This window comes from Limanda limanda, chromosome 15, assembly GCF_963576545.1.
Source record: "Limanda limanda chromosome 15, fLimLim1.1, whole genome shotgun sequence".
Classification (NCBI taxonomy): domain Eukaryota; kingdom Metazoa; phylum Chordata; class Actinopteri; order Pleuronectiformes; family Pleuronectidae; genus Limanda; species Limanda limanda.
Genome location: NC_083650.1, coordinates 1,064,668 through 1,079,898, shown reverse-complemented (window position 1 = coordinate 1,079,898; position 15,231 = coordinate 1,064,668). Strand labels below are relative to the sequence as shown.

The following is a 15,231-nucleotide window of genomic DNA, read 5'->3' as shown; positions in this document are numbered from 1 at the left end:
GCCAAGGTGAATTTTCTTATCACAGGAGTACTTCCAGTCTAAAATATCACCTAAATGCAAAACACACAGTTGATATCAGCAAATCATTCAACGAAACAGCGAGCGGAGCGAGGCTTCGGCAGACTACGTTAGACGCAGGGAGGAGTATAGATTTTTCATAACGAAGAGGATAACATTAATGCCCTGGCAGTGGCATTGACCTTTAATTTTGTATTTACTTTGATAACATTGTTAAATTGAGATTTACACTGAATATTTTATTTAACTGCTACTGTATTAAATGCTGATGTTAAAAGTTTTTGCACAACAAATGTTATGGCACGTTCGTTCATATAGCAGAACATTGAAAATAAAATTGCGCTATACACTACTTTTTAATTCATTATTGGATTTTGCGTATACAAATGCGATTAATCGTGATTAATCAGGGAAATCATGCGATTAATTGCGAATAAAACTTTTAATCGTTGCCCAGCCCTAATAAATAGTTAGCTAAACAATTGGAATCGTCTTTAACAATGTTTTACAATTGATGGATAAATCAATAGAAATAGGCTAGATGAACAGATGAACAATCCTCAATCAGCATTCTAATATATTTTCCCCAGTAATATCATCAAAACTTACCGGACTAGTCCTTGGGCTAATGCAGTAGTGTGGCCTCAATAGCCCTGCTGTAGTGTGCAGGATGCTAGGAAGTATCTGTGCATGTGATGGAAGAATGCACTGCACATGTGATGGAGAAATGCACAGTGCAGGGTTCAAATTCAATAGATGGAATGCAGCTTGTGTGTATATATATATGCTTTTAATGTTTTTAGTTGTATTTTTTGCACTTTTATCACCTATATTGGATAGGACAGAGTAAGCTTGTGAAAAGAGGGATAGAGAGAGACATGATGCATACATGGCCATGGGTAGGAATCGAACCTGGGCCTCTGCAGGTTGAGGTTGAGGCCTTGCCTCATTGGGGTAGTGAAGGTAAAGGTTAGTGCTGACAATGATACTTTTTACTTAATATATGCTTCCTTCTGGTAGGATAATGATGGTTGACCTGACCTGCCTATTTGGAATGGGCTGTTTGCTTGGACTGTGTTAATACTCCAGAGCTACATTTGAATTTCCTTGTTGTGAGTGAGTCCTTCCCATACTGTTTTTACAATATATTTCACTTTTTAATTATTTTTTGGACGTTGTTTGCAGAGCTTTTCATACACAGTCTATTTTGCAGAGTGAAGTTAGACAACTTTGTGTGCATCCTACCAGTGAAGATTTTATAGTCAGTGTTTTTTCATAATTTTTTTTACTGAATTTGCTTAATTACTGTTCATGTATGTGGCTTATATAAAAGTTTGAGTGATTTACTTAACTGGTGTCATTTTTCATAAATTGCATGTCTGGTAGGTCTGTCAAGGACAGTCAAGGACAAACCTACCAGACATGTAATTCAGCTTGATACAAGGACGAAACAAACGCTTTGCTTTTACTTTGAAGACAACTTGCTAAAAAGGAAGTGATTCTATGAATGTTGCTGCCATGACAGAGATCAGCACCTGTGGATATCTGTTAGTCCGAAATTGTTACATAAAAATAATCAGATTATCAAAAGGATCTAGCGGTTCAACTCAGTCCACAGACTGAAGGCATACTGCTCCACCCCCTGCTTTTTTCAGAGTGCATTGGTTGGACAAATGACACACCTGGATGACAGGATGCAAGGATGTCGATGAAAATAAGCAGGAGAGAGGGAGTGTTTTTTGAGCTTATTTAATGCCAGGATAATTTGTCTGATTGACATCTCATCTCCTCTGCTGTCACACACAAAACCACAGCAAGAAGAAAAACTGTGAATAGATTTTCTTAAAAAGACCTCCAATATCTACAGGTTTACATAAATGTTTTGTCTCATTCAGCGTAAAAACATTGTGCTGCCCTTAAGATGGTCAGATTCAGGGTGTTTGAAGTCTGTGTATAGAGACACAGTGTTACAGGCAGTAGGAAGTGAATCAATATAAACACTGAGGAGTGATACATACTCTAGGCCTTTTTTACACACCCACAGACTCAGGCACATTAGCATTTATGTATTCTCACAAGAACAAGAAGCACCATTAATGCACAACTACATGCTTTCAGTTGCTAAGAGCAGGGTCAGGGTGTGATGTTATATGTAGAAGTCTTCTCGATATATGTATGCTTTCAGAAATTAGTGCTTGTGCAACAATATTTATTTACCACTATAAAACGGACTCATTAAAAACCAATCATCATCATCAAAGGGGAATATAAACATGTGATCTGAATTGTGGAAATGTATTTTCAATAAATTCTTGTCACATAGACAAACTTGAGGTTTTAATGTGGAATCTATGCGATGGGCAATGGTCAAATTTCATTTGTATAGCCCACAAATCACAATTTGTCTCATAGGGCTTTAACAAGGTGTGACATCCTCTGTCCTTAATCCTCAACAAGAATAAGGAAACACTTCTAAAAAAAACTTTTAACAGGGCAAAAAGAATGTAGAAACCTCAGAGAGAGCCACATATGACGGATCCTTCTCCCAGGACGGACAGAAGTGCAATAGATGTCAAGTGTAAAGTAGAATATCATCAAGATAAAGGTTTTATCAGGTCAAGCAGGACTGATGCCCAAGTATATGTTTATTCTTCCCTAATCTTTTTCAGTCTAGTTTTGGTTGTGCCTGCAAGAAATGCTGAGCTAGCTGTCTCTGTGACCAGGTAATGGGCTCAGAGTTAATCAGAGACACAAATCCAGCCATTTGACACACAGAGAGAAAAGCTTACTATGTTAATCTATGAGGGTGCAGAGTTGAGTGGCCATAAGTCTTGGTTAATTTGTGATGGAGATGAAAAACATTGGGACGAATTATGGCCAAATTTGGTTGTGAGTTTGCTGGTGATGCGATTAGCAGTGGCTGAATAATGCAGAAATCTTTGAGAAACTATAAGAGGTAAAAATTCACTTCAAAACTCAAGCAGAAAGAGTGACTGGATACAAACCCAATAAACAAAGAGAGCCACTACTGCCTTGAGAAATGCCAGTGAAACATTAAATGGTGGGATTCTAGTAGAAATGATTTTGAAGGGTGTGCCACCATCGCTCAAATGAATGATAAAAGACATAAGTAAAAATAAACAACAATGAAAACAGAATCATCTAAATGCTCACAGAGAATAAGATATGGCTAAAATAGAGGGAGAATTGAGAATGGTGGGATGATGCAAAAGTAAAGTAAAATAATCTAAATAGAGACTTGAGCTGACCTGTATTCATATCTATAATCTTTTATTTTTGGATCTTTGGGCAACTCGATGACTGGTTATAACACAACAGGTATAGAGGGGACACCGTATAATACCATGATAAATTCAGCTGGAAAAAAACACACAAGAAATGCAGCATGACTCAATGTATTGAAATAGATAGTGTGTTAGCTATGGTCACAATCTTTCCTTAACCTCAACCAAATAGTGTGGTGCCTACAACTAACCAAATTTCTCCATATAGATGGCAGGTATGAGAACCTCATGTTCCATTTCATTGTCTATTCCAAAAAAGTGTAGTAAGTGAATCCCAGAGTGACATTTTGAGCTTGGGCACCACAAATAACACAATCAAGTACCTTAAAATAGTTTGAGATAATTTTGTGCAGCACAATCTCTGCTGGCAAGTACTAATCAAAATCTAAAGTTAAATATTGATTTGTTGGCTCCAAACATGTTTTGTAAAAATACTTTTGGTAAATGAGCATGGCATCTGAGCAAATGTGGGGTGACATTAAAGCCTCTGTACACCTGCAGTCCACCCAGAGTTTTGTGGAATCATTAATTCCCACCTTAGTAACATGCCTTTTTAACCTGAACAGAGGTGTACTCATAAAGTTTCCTCGTACAATAAGTTGCTTCTAGTGATGGAATTCATAGAAAATGTTTAGAATTATTATTTGGCAATTCAACCATCCACCAACTTCCTAAGAATTTGCCCTCACAGTTAGGACGTGATCCAGATAAAAGTAATTTACAAAGCATTGTAGCCTTTAAGGAGAGGTGTAAAAAAGAAGTTGGGAAAAGGACTTATGTAGGCTAAAGAACAAATAAACAGAGGATTAAATGCATCATTAAACCATTCAATGGTCTGTATTTATATAAGTGCTTCTCAAGTCCAAAGCACTTCCCATTACATTGCCATACATTCATTCACACAGTGCATTTATGAGCAGCATTTTTTCTATGAGGGTCTCTTACCCAAGGATATTTTGGCATGCAAATGGTTAGATGAAGACCACTCTACCCCCTCAGCCACAGCCACACTAATTTATTCAAGTGATCCAAACTGGGTTTAGTAGGGAAAAGTGGGTGTAGGTCTTCTTCTTTCAGAATGACTGTCCTTCCTTTCAGGGAAGACTTTAAAGCATCACATATGACCATTTTCAGAACAGAAAGAGAAAAAATGGGTGCACATTGCATCATGGAGTGTAATTAGTTATATTGTAGATTGCTGATTGTGTTATGTAGAGAAAATTAGGAAGTAGCCTCTTTTGAACTGAATGAGTTGAAAATCTAAATTTTTTAGAATTGGTTCCAGAGTTCATAAGTCATAAGTTGAAAGACTATCTGAAAACAATTCATATAAAGCTAGAAATGTGGAACTCCTTGCAGTTGGTTGCTGAATTTAAATAGTTGGTCTACTCTATTGGTCTGACACTTTAATTTCCAAGTTGGATAGAAGCAGCTTGTGTTAGCAAGGTCATTATGGAGTCCTTCAAGTTGAAAACTGATGAGTTTTGGCAGTAGCTTTGGATCTCAGGCCTGAGTCCCTTAAAGTTTCAGTGTGTACAATTTAGTGACATCTAGTGGTGAAGTTGCACCTCACACTCCCCTTCCAAACATGATAGAGAACCTTTGGTAGCCTTCAGTTGTCATAAAAACTCAAAAGGTTGGATGACTGCAAAAAAAAGGCGGCCTCCGTAGAGAGGACCCACTTCTGATGTTTCAGAAAGAGTTTAAATTTAGATCAAGAGCTGTTGTGCAAGAGAGATGTGAGTTGAGAAAAAAATATATCCACACATACAGTATTTTTTCTTCATACTGATAAAAACTAATTTTCAGCATATTATACTAAATAACTCACAGAAAAATATGTCTAGTTTGTAGAGGAGTTTCAGTCTTTAGATGGTGCTCTTTATATCTGTTTAGCTTAGTGCAAACCATTGCTCATGAACTGATTCTGGTTAGTCTGCAAAAAAACACAAACACCGAACAACCATACCACTTGATGGATGTTGAGCTAAACGCTGTCATGAACTGGCTGTGGATAACAACACAATTATATTCAATAGGAGTTGATGTGTAACAAACGAATTTGATAGGAAAAATGCATAATCTGCCTCAAACAGTTCAGTAGTGTGGAATTATAGTTTTGTCTCAGTAGACCCACATCATGTTTCCTGACCTGTGACTGTGAGACTGGGGGCAGGGAACGGTTTGTTAATGTGCTTGTGCACATGACAGTGAGATGAGCATAGAGGGAGGGGGAGAGAGAGATATTCAGTATGACTGAGAAAATCTGTGTTCCCTTTCAAGTGAGTTGACTAATCCTGCAATCCCAGTGTGGGCAAACTAATGCCATATAATCCATGGAAGTCTGTATCAACACTGTACACTTGCAATGGGACAGCAGTAACATGAATTGCTTCAGCATCACGTACGATGCTGTGTGACTGGTGTAAAGAATTCCCACTTACACCTTAACAGGTTATTTGTCCAAGAAAACATACAAGTATTATGCCAATACAAATATTTGAGCCAAGATTATATAACTAGCTGAGCAGCAGTGACCCTGGCTCCTTATTTTAGATGGTTATGTAATTTGTTTATGAATTCATTTGAATTGTCGCTACCTTTGTCTATACTGAAGATGGAGGTGGCAAGGGGTGTGGGATGATCTGATGTGGGGTGACATCTGTGTTGGGGCCTGAAATTAAGTCAATCATTCAATCAATCATCAATCAATCAGTCAAAGTGTGTTTGAGCATATAAGTACTGTATGTTAGTGCTGTATTAATCGTGTTCAGTGTGTTAACTCCCAACCAGATTCAGGAACCTTAACCAATTGTACACACAAGACCATCTATCGATTTTCTTTTTCATTGACAGTTCAAATACAACTAATGAAAATGATAAATATAAAAAGGCAGCATTACTTTGTGTCTCTATACAACAAACATGGAGTCATAAATGACTGGAATATGCAAACAATATGGTGTGTCTTTTCAGCAGATATCTATCACAGCACAGTGTCAGTAAAGACACAGTTTGAACCAACCACAGCATGGGAAATTATGCATTTTCTCTTTGTGTGACATTGCATTAGAAATAGAGAAGACAGCAATATATAACATTTAAAATAGTATAAAAAACAATGTTAAAAGAAGAAGTATATTTACATACATATTCACATTAGCTGCTTCATCCAATTTAATGTGCTGTTCATGTAAAGTGCCTTTCAGTCCAGAACAATTTATTGTGACTGATTGTCAAAGGCACAGGCGCCTTTTTTCCTGACGTCAGTCCTCCAGGGGGCACTCAAACATCCACTTTTCCATGACTTCAAACTTTGAATCTTCAAGTTCTGTAATGTTTCAAGTGTTAAAGTGTTTGTTTTGTTTGTTAGCCATTGGGACTGGAATTTTAGTGCAGCTAATGTGGCTGGTATCTATTGTAAGCACAGTTTGTTGCAATATTGGACTTATAATACTGATGAACACTCAAGAGACAACGTTAGCCACATCTGCTAGAGACCATCTCCTCAGCATGTACTTTCCAGGCCTTTTCAAGCCTTTCCCTGACATGATCATGGATGATCTTGATGGCTGACTTTCCCTTGAATGTGTTTTTTAAATTACAGTCCACCTGAAAATGTGTATGTTGATCAGGCTCACATCCCACCCTCTACTTGCCCTTATTCAACCATAAATGGTCAGTAAAAGGCACCCTATGAACGTTGAGGCATAGGAATGAGTTTGCTGGTTTGTCATAGTGAATTATGGCAGCAGCCAAGAGCAAGACTTAGAAGAGGAATTTTTCCTGGCCCAGAGATCGAGGTTTCGGAGAGAGTCAGTGACTCTCAGTAAGACCTGTCACTGACTGACTGTATAAGGCAGAGTGTGTGTGTGTGTCCAGTGAAAATACAGTCATGTTATATTCAGTAGTCCAATCTTAGATTTGTACATAATCTTGTTCGATTAATGAATGTGTTTGAGGTGAAAATGTGTGAGGATATTCACTGTTGTAGGTGAATTGTTACGTAAAGGTTACCTTTCTGTGCTTTTTGAACATTATCTGCTCTCTGGGGGTGATATCAATCCACAAAAATATAAACAAAATTACAGAAGCTCAGTTTTTTAAGAGTTACCTAAGTCTGAAACACATGGGAATCAGTTAGCATTTCAGATCTGGACCCCCAATTCACGTTTAGTGGTGGAGCTCAAGGAATTAGACTGCCCCCAAACTGCATCAAGTCTCCACCCCCAAATTCAGAACTTCTTGTGCCAATGTTAACTTTTTTCACCTGCGCTGAAGGTGTTGTAATATGTAGACGTGAGCCAAGCACACAAAATACTGCAAACAGAACACATCTTCACATCGACCCCACGGCTCAGAGGAGTTCAATAGAGTTTATTTACCATGGCACCTTAAAGTCCCAACTGCAGTCAGGAAAGTCACACTGGAACCAAGACTTGAGACCTATCTTTGCAGTTAATGCGAATTGCGCCTGATAAATGAGAACAAATACAACTCGCTTGGCTGTTCCTCTCATTCTACCAGCAGCACCAACATGAACTCAGACACCACTGTGCATGTTCTTGACTTTCCTGTGACTTCCCATTGAGGAGATAATAGCTGCAGCCAGTGGTAAGGCAGAGCTGGACAGTTCAGCTCCCACACCTCAAAATGTAACCTTTACCCCTTTATAATCCATGGTTTGGAAGCAAGTAGATGGAAGGCATATGCTGCAAGTTGTGCAACCTGTACTTGCATTGAACTATTCAACAGGGAGAAAGAAATGAACCTGTGACAACAACAACACTTTGCAGTAAAGACAAAATTGTCAACAGTTTATTGTGAACATGCTTTTTTACTGTACACATTTGGAGTTGCTGCGTTCCCCCTAATTTACAAGAATCTGTTCTAGATTCTGCAAACTGAATTTGTTCTTATGCTGTGAGCCCACTGGATGACCAATCTCATGTTTATTTTGTGTCAATCCTGGATCATATGTTAACACTTTAAAATTTAAAGATTTGAAATTCATTCCACATTTGTATAAAACTAAAAGTCCCTGGGTTATTTGGTCAAGGAGCTGTTTGGATGGTGAGGGATGACGTATTATTGAAGGAGCTGGTAATCCTGTTCCCATTACTTGCTCAATTTCTTTCCACTCAGGTTTATTAATTGATATAAATTCACCCATTTGATGACTCGGTAGAAATGGCCTCTACTAATAACTCACTAAGATCCTGGAGTTGAACTGTCTGTGTATCAGCCCCTGAAAAATAAGTAACTGTCTTAATTTATAAGATACACTTACATATTTTTTTAATAAGAAATATATCTTTGAACATTCACGGCCACCATCATCTATCTTTTAGGACAAAGACCATGGTCTCCATAGCCAAACAGATTTTTAAATTGCAGATCAATAATTAACAGACTGAGAAGAAATGTTTCGATAAAACACCGTCACAAAATGAAAGTCCAAGTTATTCTAGTGTCACAACATGACAATTATTATTTGTATTTAGTTCTGTATGTGTTGCGTAGACCAGTATGTAAACAATTCTCTTCATATGCGAACAGAGGAGTGGGAGGCTCCATTCTTATATTGCCGTACTCATTTCAAATGAATAAGACTTGATTAACACACTTTAAATGCCATTTCATAGGATTTTGAAATTTAGAGATCTTACTTCTTAATGAGGACACAGTTTTGTTCCTGAGCTGGGTTAGTTTGCAATCATTGTTTTAGATTGTTACTAATTCAAACTTTTACAATAACAGTTGCAATATCTTATTATATCAAAGTTAAATATATTTTCTTAAATTTAGATCACTTTTCTAATGCAAAACATGATCATTAAGGTATTGTTTTTTTAGACAAGAAATAATACTTATTTACCAGAAACAAGACTTTGATTTGCTTTCTAGAAATTCCTGTTTTGCATAGTGTGTGTATATACAGTATAGTATCACTCTTTCCTTTAAACACTGGCAACACAGTTGTCAAGACACATTCTTTAAGAAATAATACAATAAGTGATGATGTCATTGGTCAACAACATAACTGGCATTCTATTGGTTGGAGAATTTGGACAGGGTCATTTCACAAAATCAAAAGAGCAAGAGCAGGAAGGAGAGAGTAGAAGTTTGGTGAGTGCACAGAGGGAGTCTGAGTGAGTGAATCTGCACGTCATTGTCTATTTGAGAGAGAGGACAGAGAATGAAGGGAAAACATCCAGAAATGTTGATGTGAAATGAAGGATTAATGTTGGCAAAATGGGAGAGCTTGTTCTTAGGTAGAAAAAGGAAGAAGGTCCATAGCCTAAACTTTGTCTCAATAGTAAAAAGGGAGTCATTCTTTACAGTGTCAAACACAATCTGGCTGTTGCCCTCAACGCTGTTTAGTGGTTTTGCACAAACAAGTCTAACCAGTGAGGAGGAAGAAACTGCGAGTTGTGCAACCAGTACTTGCATTGAACTATTCAACAAGGAGGAAGTAATGAACCTGTGACAATAACAACACTTGGCAGCAAAGACACAATTGTGAATAGTTTATTGTGAAAAGGCAATGGTATATGAATAGGAATAAGCATTAGCAGACAATAAATATCGTCAATTTAAAAAAAAAGTGGCTCTACGTAAATACCACAACATTCCTGAAACAGTTTTTTGACATCCAACAGAAGAATTCTGTGGTCTGTTGTCTCGCCATCTAATGTCTGTTGTTTAAGCAGCAAAACACTGATGCACTACATAGAATTTACCAGCGCATACCTGTTAAACTTTATTTCAATTCAATTTGACTTCTGTAGCACCAAATAACAATATACCATCTGAAGACCTTACAGTACAGCAAACTCTTGAAAGTGTAGAGAAAAAAAAGAAAATTTTGTTTTGCATTTAACTTCAGAGTGGAGAAGTTTTATTTAGAAGATAAGATTGGATAACACAAGTAATTATATGATGTATTGTTTACTGGGTTCAGTTGATGATGCATGTTGTCATCAGACAGCATAGATCCAGACCTCATTGTGGTGATCAATCGAGAAGTATGGATCATAGCCAGCCCCAGAGAAAGCAGGAAAATCATATGTTTTCTCGGCTTTGGTCAAGGCATCACGCAGCTTCTTTGCATTATCTTCACCCATCTTAAGGTCTGGAAATCCTTTAAACACCCTTTTGAATGACAGGACAACAATGACAGGGCATTAGAATCATTGTAAGTTTGAGATTACATCGACACACTTCAAGGCTTAGGCCTGTGTACATTCCTTCTGTCTCCTGTGTTCAGTGAAAACAGATGACAGTAATATCTCCTGGGATGTCAAACTCGGTACGTATTGCAGGCAAAACGAAAGTTATTTAACTAAGTCAATTTTTTATTGACACTTTTCATTTTCTGACATTGGTGCCTGATGCAACACACTGGCCCCACCCACATGACATTGTTATCATTTGAACTCTCTTTTTTATTGACATCTATTCATTTATTTTTAGGTTGGTTTGTTTTTGTTAGTTTTCTTATTGAGGTCTGGTTTCTGTGGGGTTGTATTGGTGTCTGGGGTGGGTAGATGGCTGGGAGTGGGTTCTCTGGATTAATTTAAAATGAGTGAAATCCCCTCAAAGCAGAGAGTAGTGAGTTGATAGATAAATGTAGCCTCTGCTCACCTGACGTAGACAGTGGCCTGGGGTCTTGTTTCCAGTTTGATGGATTCATCAGTGATCTCAGGCATGGCACCAGGAGGAATAAACCAGGACAGGGAACCCTCCTGATTAATGGTGATCAGTGCAGGCCAGGTGTCTACAGGGATCTGAACATCTACAAGTGACAAACACAACTTTAAAAACCTTGAGGAAGGCAAACAGATTTTTTACACAACCCACACAATTTGTTGTCATCTTACCAACAGTGGCTTCTTACATATATTTTGTATTTTAAATTGATGCAGCAGTAAGTAAGTAAGTGATATTCCAGTTTTACTTTCATCATAGCACACTAACTGGACTACTAGATATTCAAATTAGCATTTAACAACACAAAACTACGTTGTGAGTGAAAACATTTGTATCAAACCTCGGCCTGTATTATGTTTCTTGCAGTAATTTTTCAGCCTCGAGTTTGCAGCCAGAACAGCTCCTGAGCTGTTATTCTTGATTGTGGTGGTAATCCAGCTTGTGGCAACATATAGACGCTCCTCGTAATCCTGTACAAAGCAGAAGCATAAAGTGGCTTTCAACACATACTCCAGAAATGAAAAGAAAAGAAAAGAAGCATTCCAATGATGTGTGTGAACAGCTCTAAAACCTACCTGGTTTTTTTGAACCAATTGGTACTCGGGACAAGGTTTGCCACGACAAAATTCGTCCCAACCTTTGCAGAATGACACCAGGACAAGAGCTACAAGCACAGACAGTGGTCGCTCCATGACACTCCAAAGTAAGTCCACAAATGCAGCTTCACAAACAACAATGCTGCTTTCAGATAATGTGACACTTCCAGTTTATCAGGTCATTCAGACACTCCCACATTGTTCTTCTGGGGAGGCATTTCAAGGCTACATATAGCTTCACCTAGAGGTCTCTGTGGAAAAGCAAATCAGACTTCTCATCAGCAAAAGTCAATATATATTTGATAAATGTGTTTTCCTGAATGATTCCTTGATTTCACTGCATTGTATGAGGTCACAGTTACACTTCAGAGACGAGTCGAATGTTTTTAACAAGGATTAAACTTGGCCATGCAAACTGTAAATGAGATTAAGGCCAACCTGCTATGACTAGAGCAGGGACATGTAGGGCAGGAAGGGAACAACATGTACTCATGGTGTTTTGATATGATGTGTTTTACGAGTTCACAAGGATGAGCTCACCTAATTTTCATTTGATCTAGCAGCAGCTTAAAGCAGTGGCTCTCAACCTTTTTTTCACATCAAAGAAATGAAGATGTGATATCTTTTCTGATAATAAATAACACATATGATTTCACTGTACTGTTAGTTTCTCAGGGAGCAAAATAGACAAGTGAATTGAAATTTCATTTAAACAAATGTATCCATCAGATCTGTTATCTATCACGTATCACAGAGCCATCATAAAGAGACAAACATCCAATAATGCTCACATTCATACTTACCATCAATTTAGAGTCTCCAATCAATCTAATACACAATCTGCATGTCTTTGGAGTACCCAGAGAGAACCTACAGACATAGAACAGGAACCTTTCTGCCTTGAGGCTACAGTGCTATCCACTGCACCACCATGCAAGTTATAAGAACAATAAGAAAAAAAACTGTGTCACATTTGTTAGTAGGTTTGCAGCATGTCATGTTCCTCTGGTTTTAGGATAATGTTTTAGCTGATTATGTTGGTCAATTATGAATGTGTATTTGTGATAACATTCTTGAACTTGCTGCAGCTATGCAATGTAAGCATAACAGACACATCAATAAATTTGGACTGAAGGGTGTGTGTGTCTAAATGCTAGAAACTAAGCAGATCCTCTGTAAATTTGTAGCAATGGAGATAACACATCGGTTAACAGGCTAGATTCAATGTTCCAGACCTCATATTTTTGCAAGTTGAAAGTTCCTTTTGAATCTTTGACGCACCTCATGGCCCCCTTTCAAGAATATTGCTGTCAGAGCCCCCTGAGGTCTGCCTCTGATGAGAAACAGTTAAGGATTAGATTTTCTTTTTTCCAGGTCTATCTTATATGAATGCTGCCATTAGAGTTACACAAGAGTTATAAGTAGTTGTCAGAGACACGCGCCTACCTTGTCTGCCTTGTGAGAAATCCACATGAGTGCCAAAGGCCAAGACTTCCAAAACTAAACAACATAGAGAAATTACTAACAGGACTTGTTGCTGGTCTCACTGATGAGATAATTTACCCTGAGTTAGCTGCCAAGCACCTGTTTTGGTTCCATCTGAGAGTCAGTTCCAGGCCAGTAAGGTGAAGTCTAATCCTTAATGTTCGTTCACAGACAAGTGTCTGTTGGGGATAGTCAGAAAAATCAGACTGAACATATTATCCACCATTTCATAATTCTGCAAAGCAGTTCAGCTATTTTGTTATAAATAGATTACCACTGGTCTTTCTTTTCACTTTGCATCTTACTGATTATCAGTTATTGTATTTATCAAGCATTAGTGGTTACTCGTCAAAACATTAGTTTTATTTAGATGGTGAAACTGCTGGTGTGTGTTTTTTATAGTGGGGAGCAGAGATCAGAGATCAGTTGATTTAAGAAATCACAGCTTTTGATATACGTCTGATTGTGTCCCCAGTACAAATCCTTCCTCTTCACATGTGGTGCCTCTCTAGACAAGTGCTTTCAAAAAAACGAATCTGCTGCAGTTATGTTGCTCAATTCTCTGTAAGTTTGTGATGTCAGTTTGAGCTAATTTGTTCTGCATACATCCATTATACTGAGGTGTCCAGAGGCGCTTGGAATCACCATAGGAAACACAACACATCATGTGAGATGGGTAAATGAGCAAAGTAAAGTAGGGACAACAGGGATTAAGTCAGGTCACACATTATCTCCCATTGAGTAATACATTGTCAACACTTACATAACAATATTTTGGTGGTGGAAAGAACTTCAGCTCAACTTATCTTGTCCTGTCCTTGGACCTGCAGTGAAATGCTGGTGCTTATTCGTGTGTCATGCAAAGATTGTTACGAATAGTCTGTCAGATGAAAAGACCATTTACCATTTAAGAAAAGGAATAAGAAAGAAATTAATTACTTAAAGCTTAGAAATAACACATTACTGTGCAGGGTCATTTCCCTTTCTTTACATGCTGGATACCAATGAATGTACCAGCCCCTCATCCACAACCTCGCTCCTCATATAATCAATTGCAATTCTGGCTCCACTTTACAGACAACAACTCCAAATTGAATAAGCACTGCACTGTTGCCCACGTCAGAAGAGTAATCACATCCACCTCAATGTCAGTAAATTAAAAAAAATGGTTATTGGCAGCCTGTCTCTCAACCCAACCCAGATCAGCAATGAAAGCAATGAGCTTTGCTGCTCCACCTGTGTCACAAATTGAACAAAACTATGTGTTGCCCATACCACTGACAAAACAATAGGTCTTACCACACTCCACCTTTCTGAGCTCATGTGCAAAGCTATAGATAGATTTTGGGTGTATTATTTACATGCCATCATTCAACTGCTACTTATCTTTAATGCCAAATCAGGTGATTCGGTGCATCGGGGCCGTGTTTAAACTCTTAGCTTGTGAGGGGAAGGGAAACATAAAAACAGAATTAAATGGTGAAATTAACTTATTGTTTGGCAAAAGTTTAGGATCAGATCAGTAAAAATAAAATATATGAGGGGCCAAAGGCTGCTGACCCAAATAAATAAATATTACTAGAAATTGAAATAAAAATCCTCGCAATCGAATCTATTTCAAAGCCTAAATACTAAGAGGACAGCAACCCTGACACTATGTGATGTGATGTAATACACAAATAGAACAACCCACCAATTTTTAAGTCTAATACCCAGGCATAGTCCCCAGGTTAAAAAGATTTACATGCTAGTCAGTACAGAAGAAGAGGCATGTCTATGCAGCTGCCATGACTGGCAGGTATTATCCTAGTATGAGTATGCTACATTACAATGAGTCTGGCCATGGCCCAGTTATTAATGATTTTATTAGTTTGTGTAAAACATGTTTTTTAGTGCTAAACGTATCATAACAAAGGATATGATTGATTTTACAGTCATCAAAGGTAAGCCTGTGGAGTTTGTTGAAAATTTCTAAGTATATTGGGACAGTCATTGACTGTAAATTAACATATAATAAGAACTGCGATGCAGTTTACAAAAAAGGTTATCAGCGTTTGTCTTGCCTAATAAAATGTTTCTGTTTTAACATTGATGTAACCATGCTGACCCTCTTT

General features: G+C 37.8%; 1 protein-coding gene across 1 annotated transcript; it reads right to left on the bottom strand.

Moving 5' to 3' along the window:
- Positions 1-10,306: 10,306 nt before the first annotated feature.
- On the bottom strand, positions 10,307-11,728 carry soul2 (heme-binding protein soul2). Its single transcript, XM_061087732.1, has 4 exons — positions 11,612-11,728; positions 11,377-11,506; positions 10,971-11,121; positions 10,307-10,478 (listed from the first exon to the last, which is right to left on the bottom strand). Exons 1-4 carry the CDS (start codon positions 11,726-11,728, stop codon positions 10,307-10,309), a joined length of 570 nt encoding a protein of 189 aa, XP_060943715.1.
- Between the last annotated feature and the right edge of the window lie 3,503 nt (positions 11,729-15,231).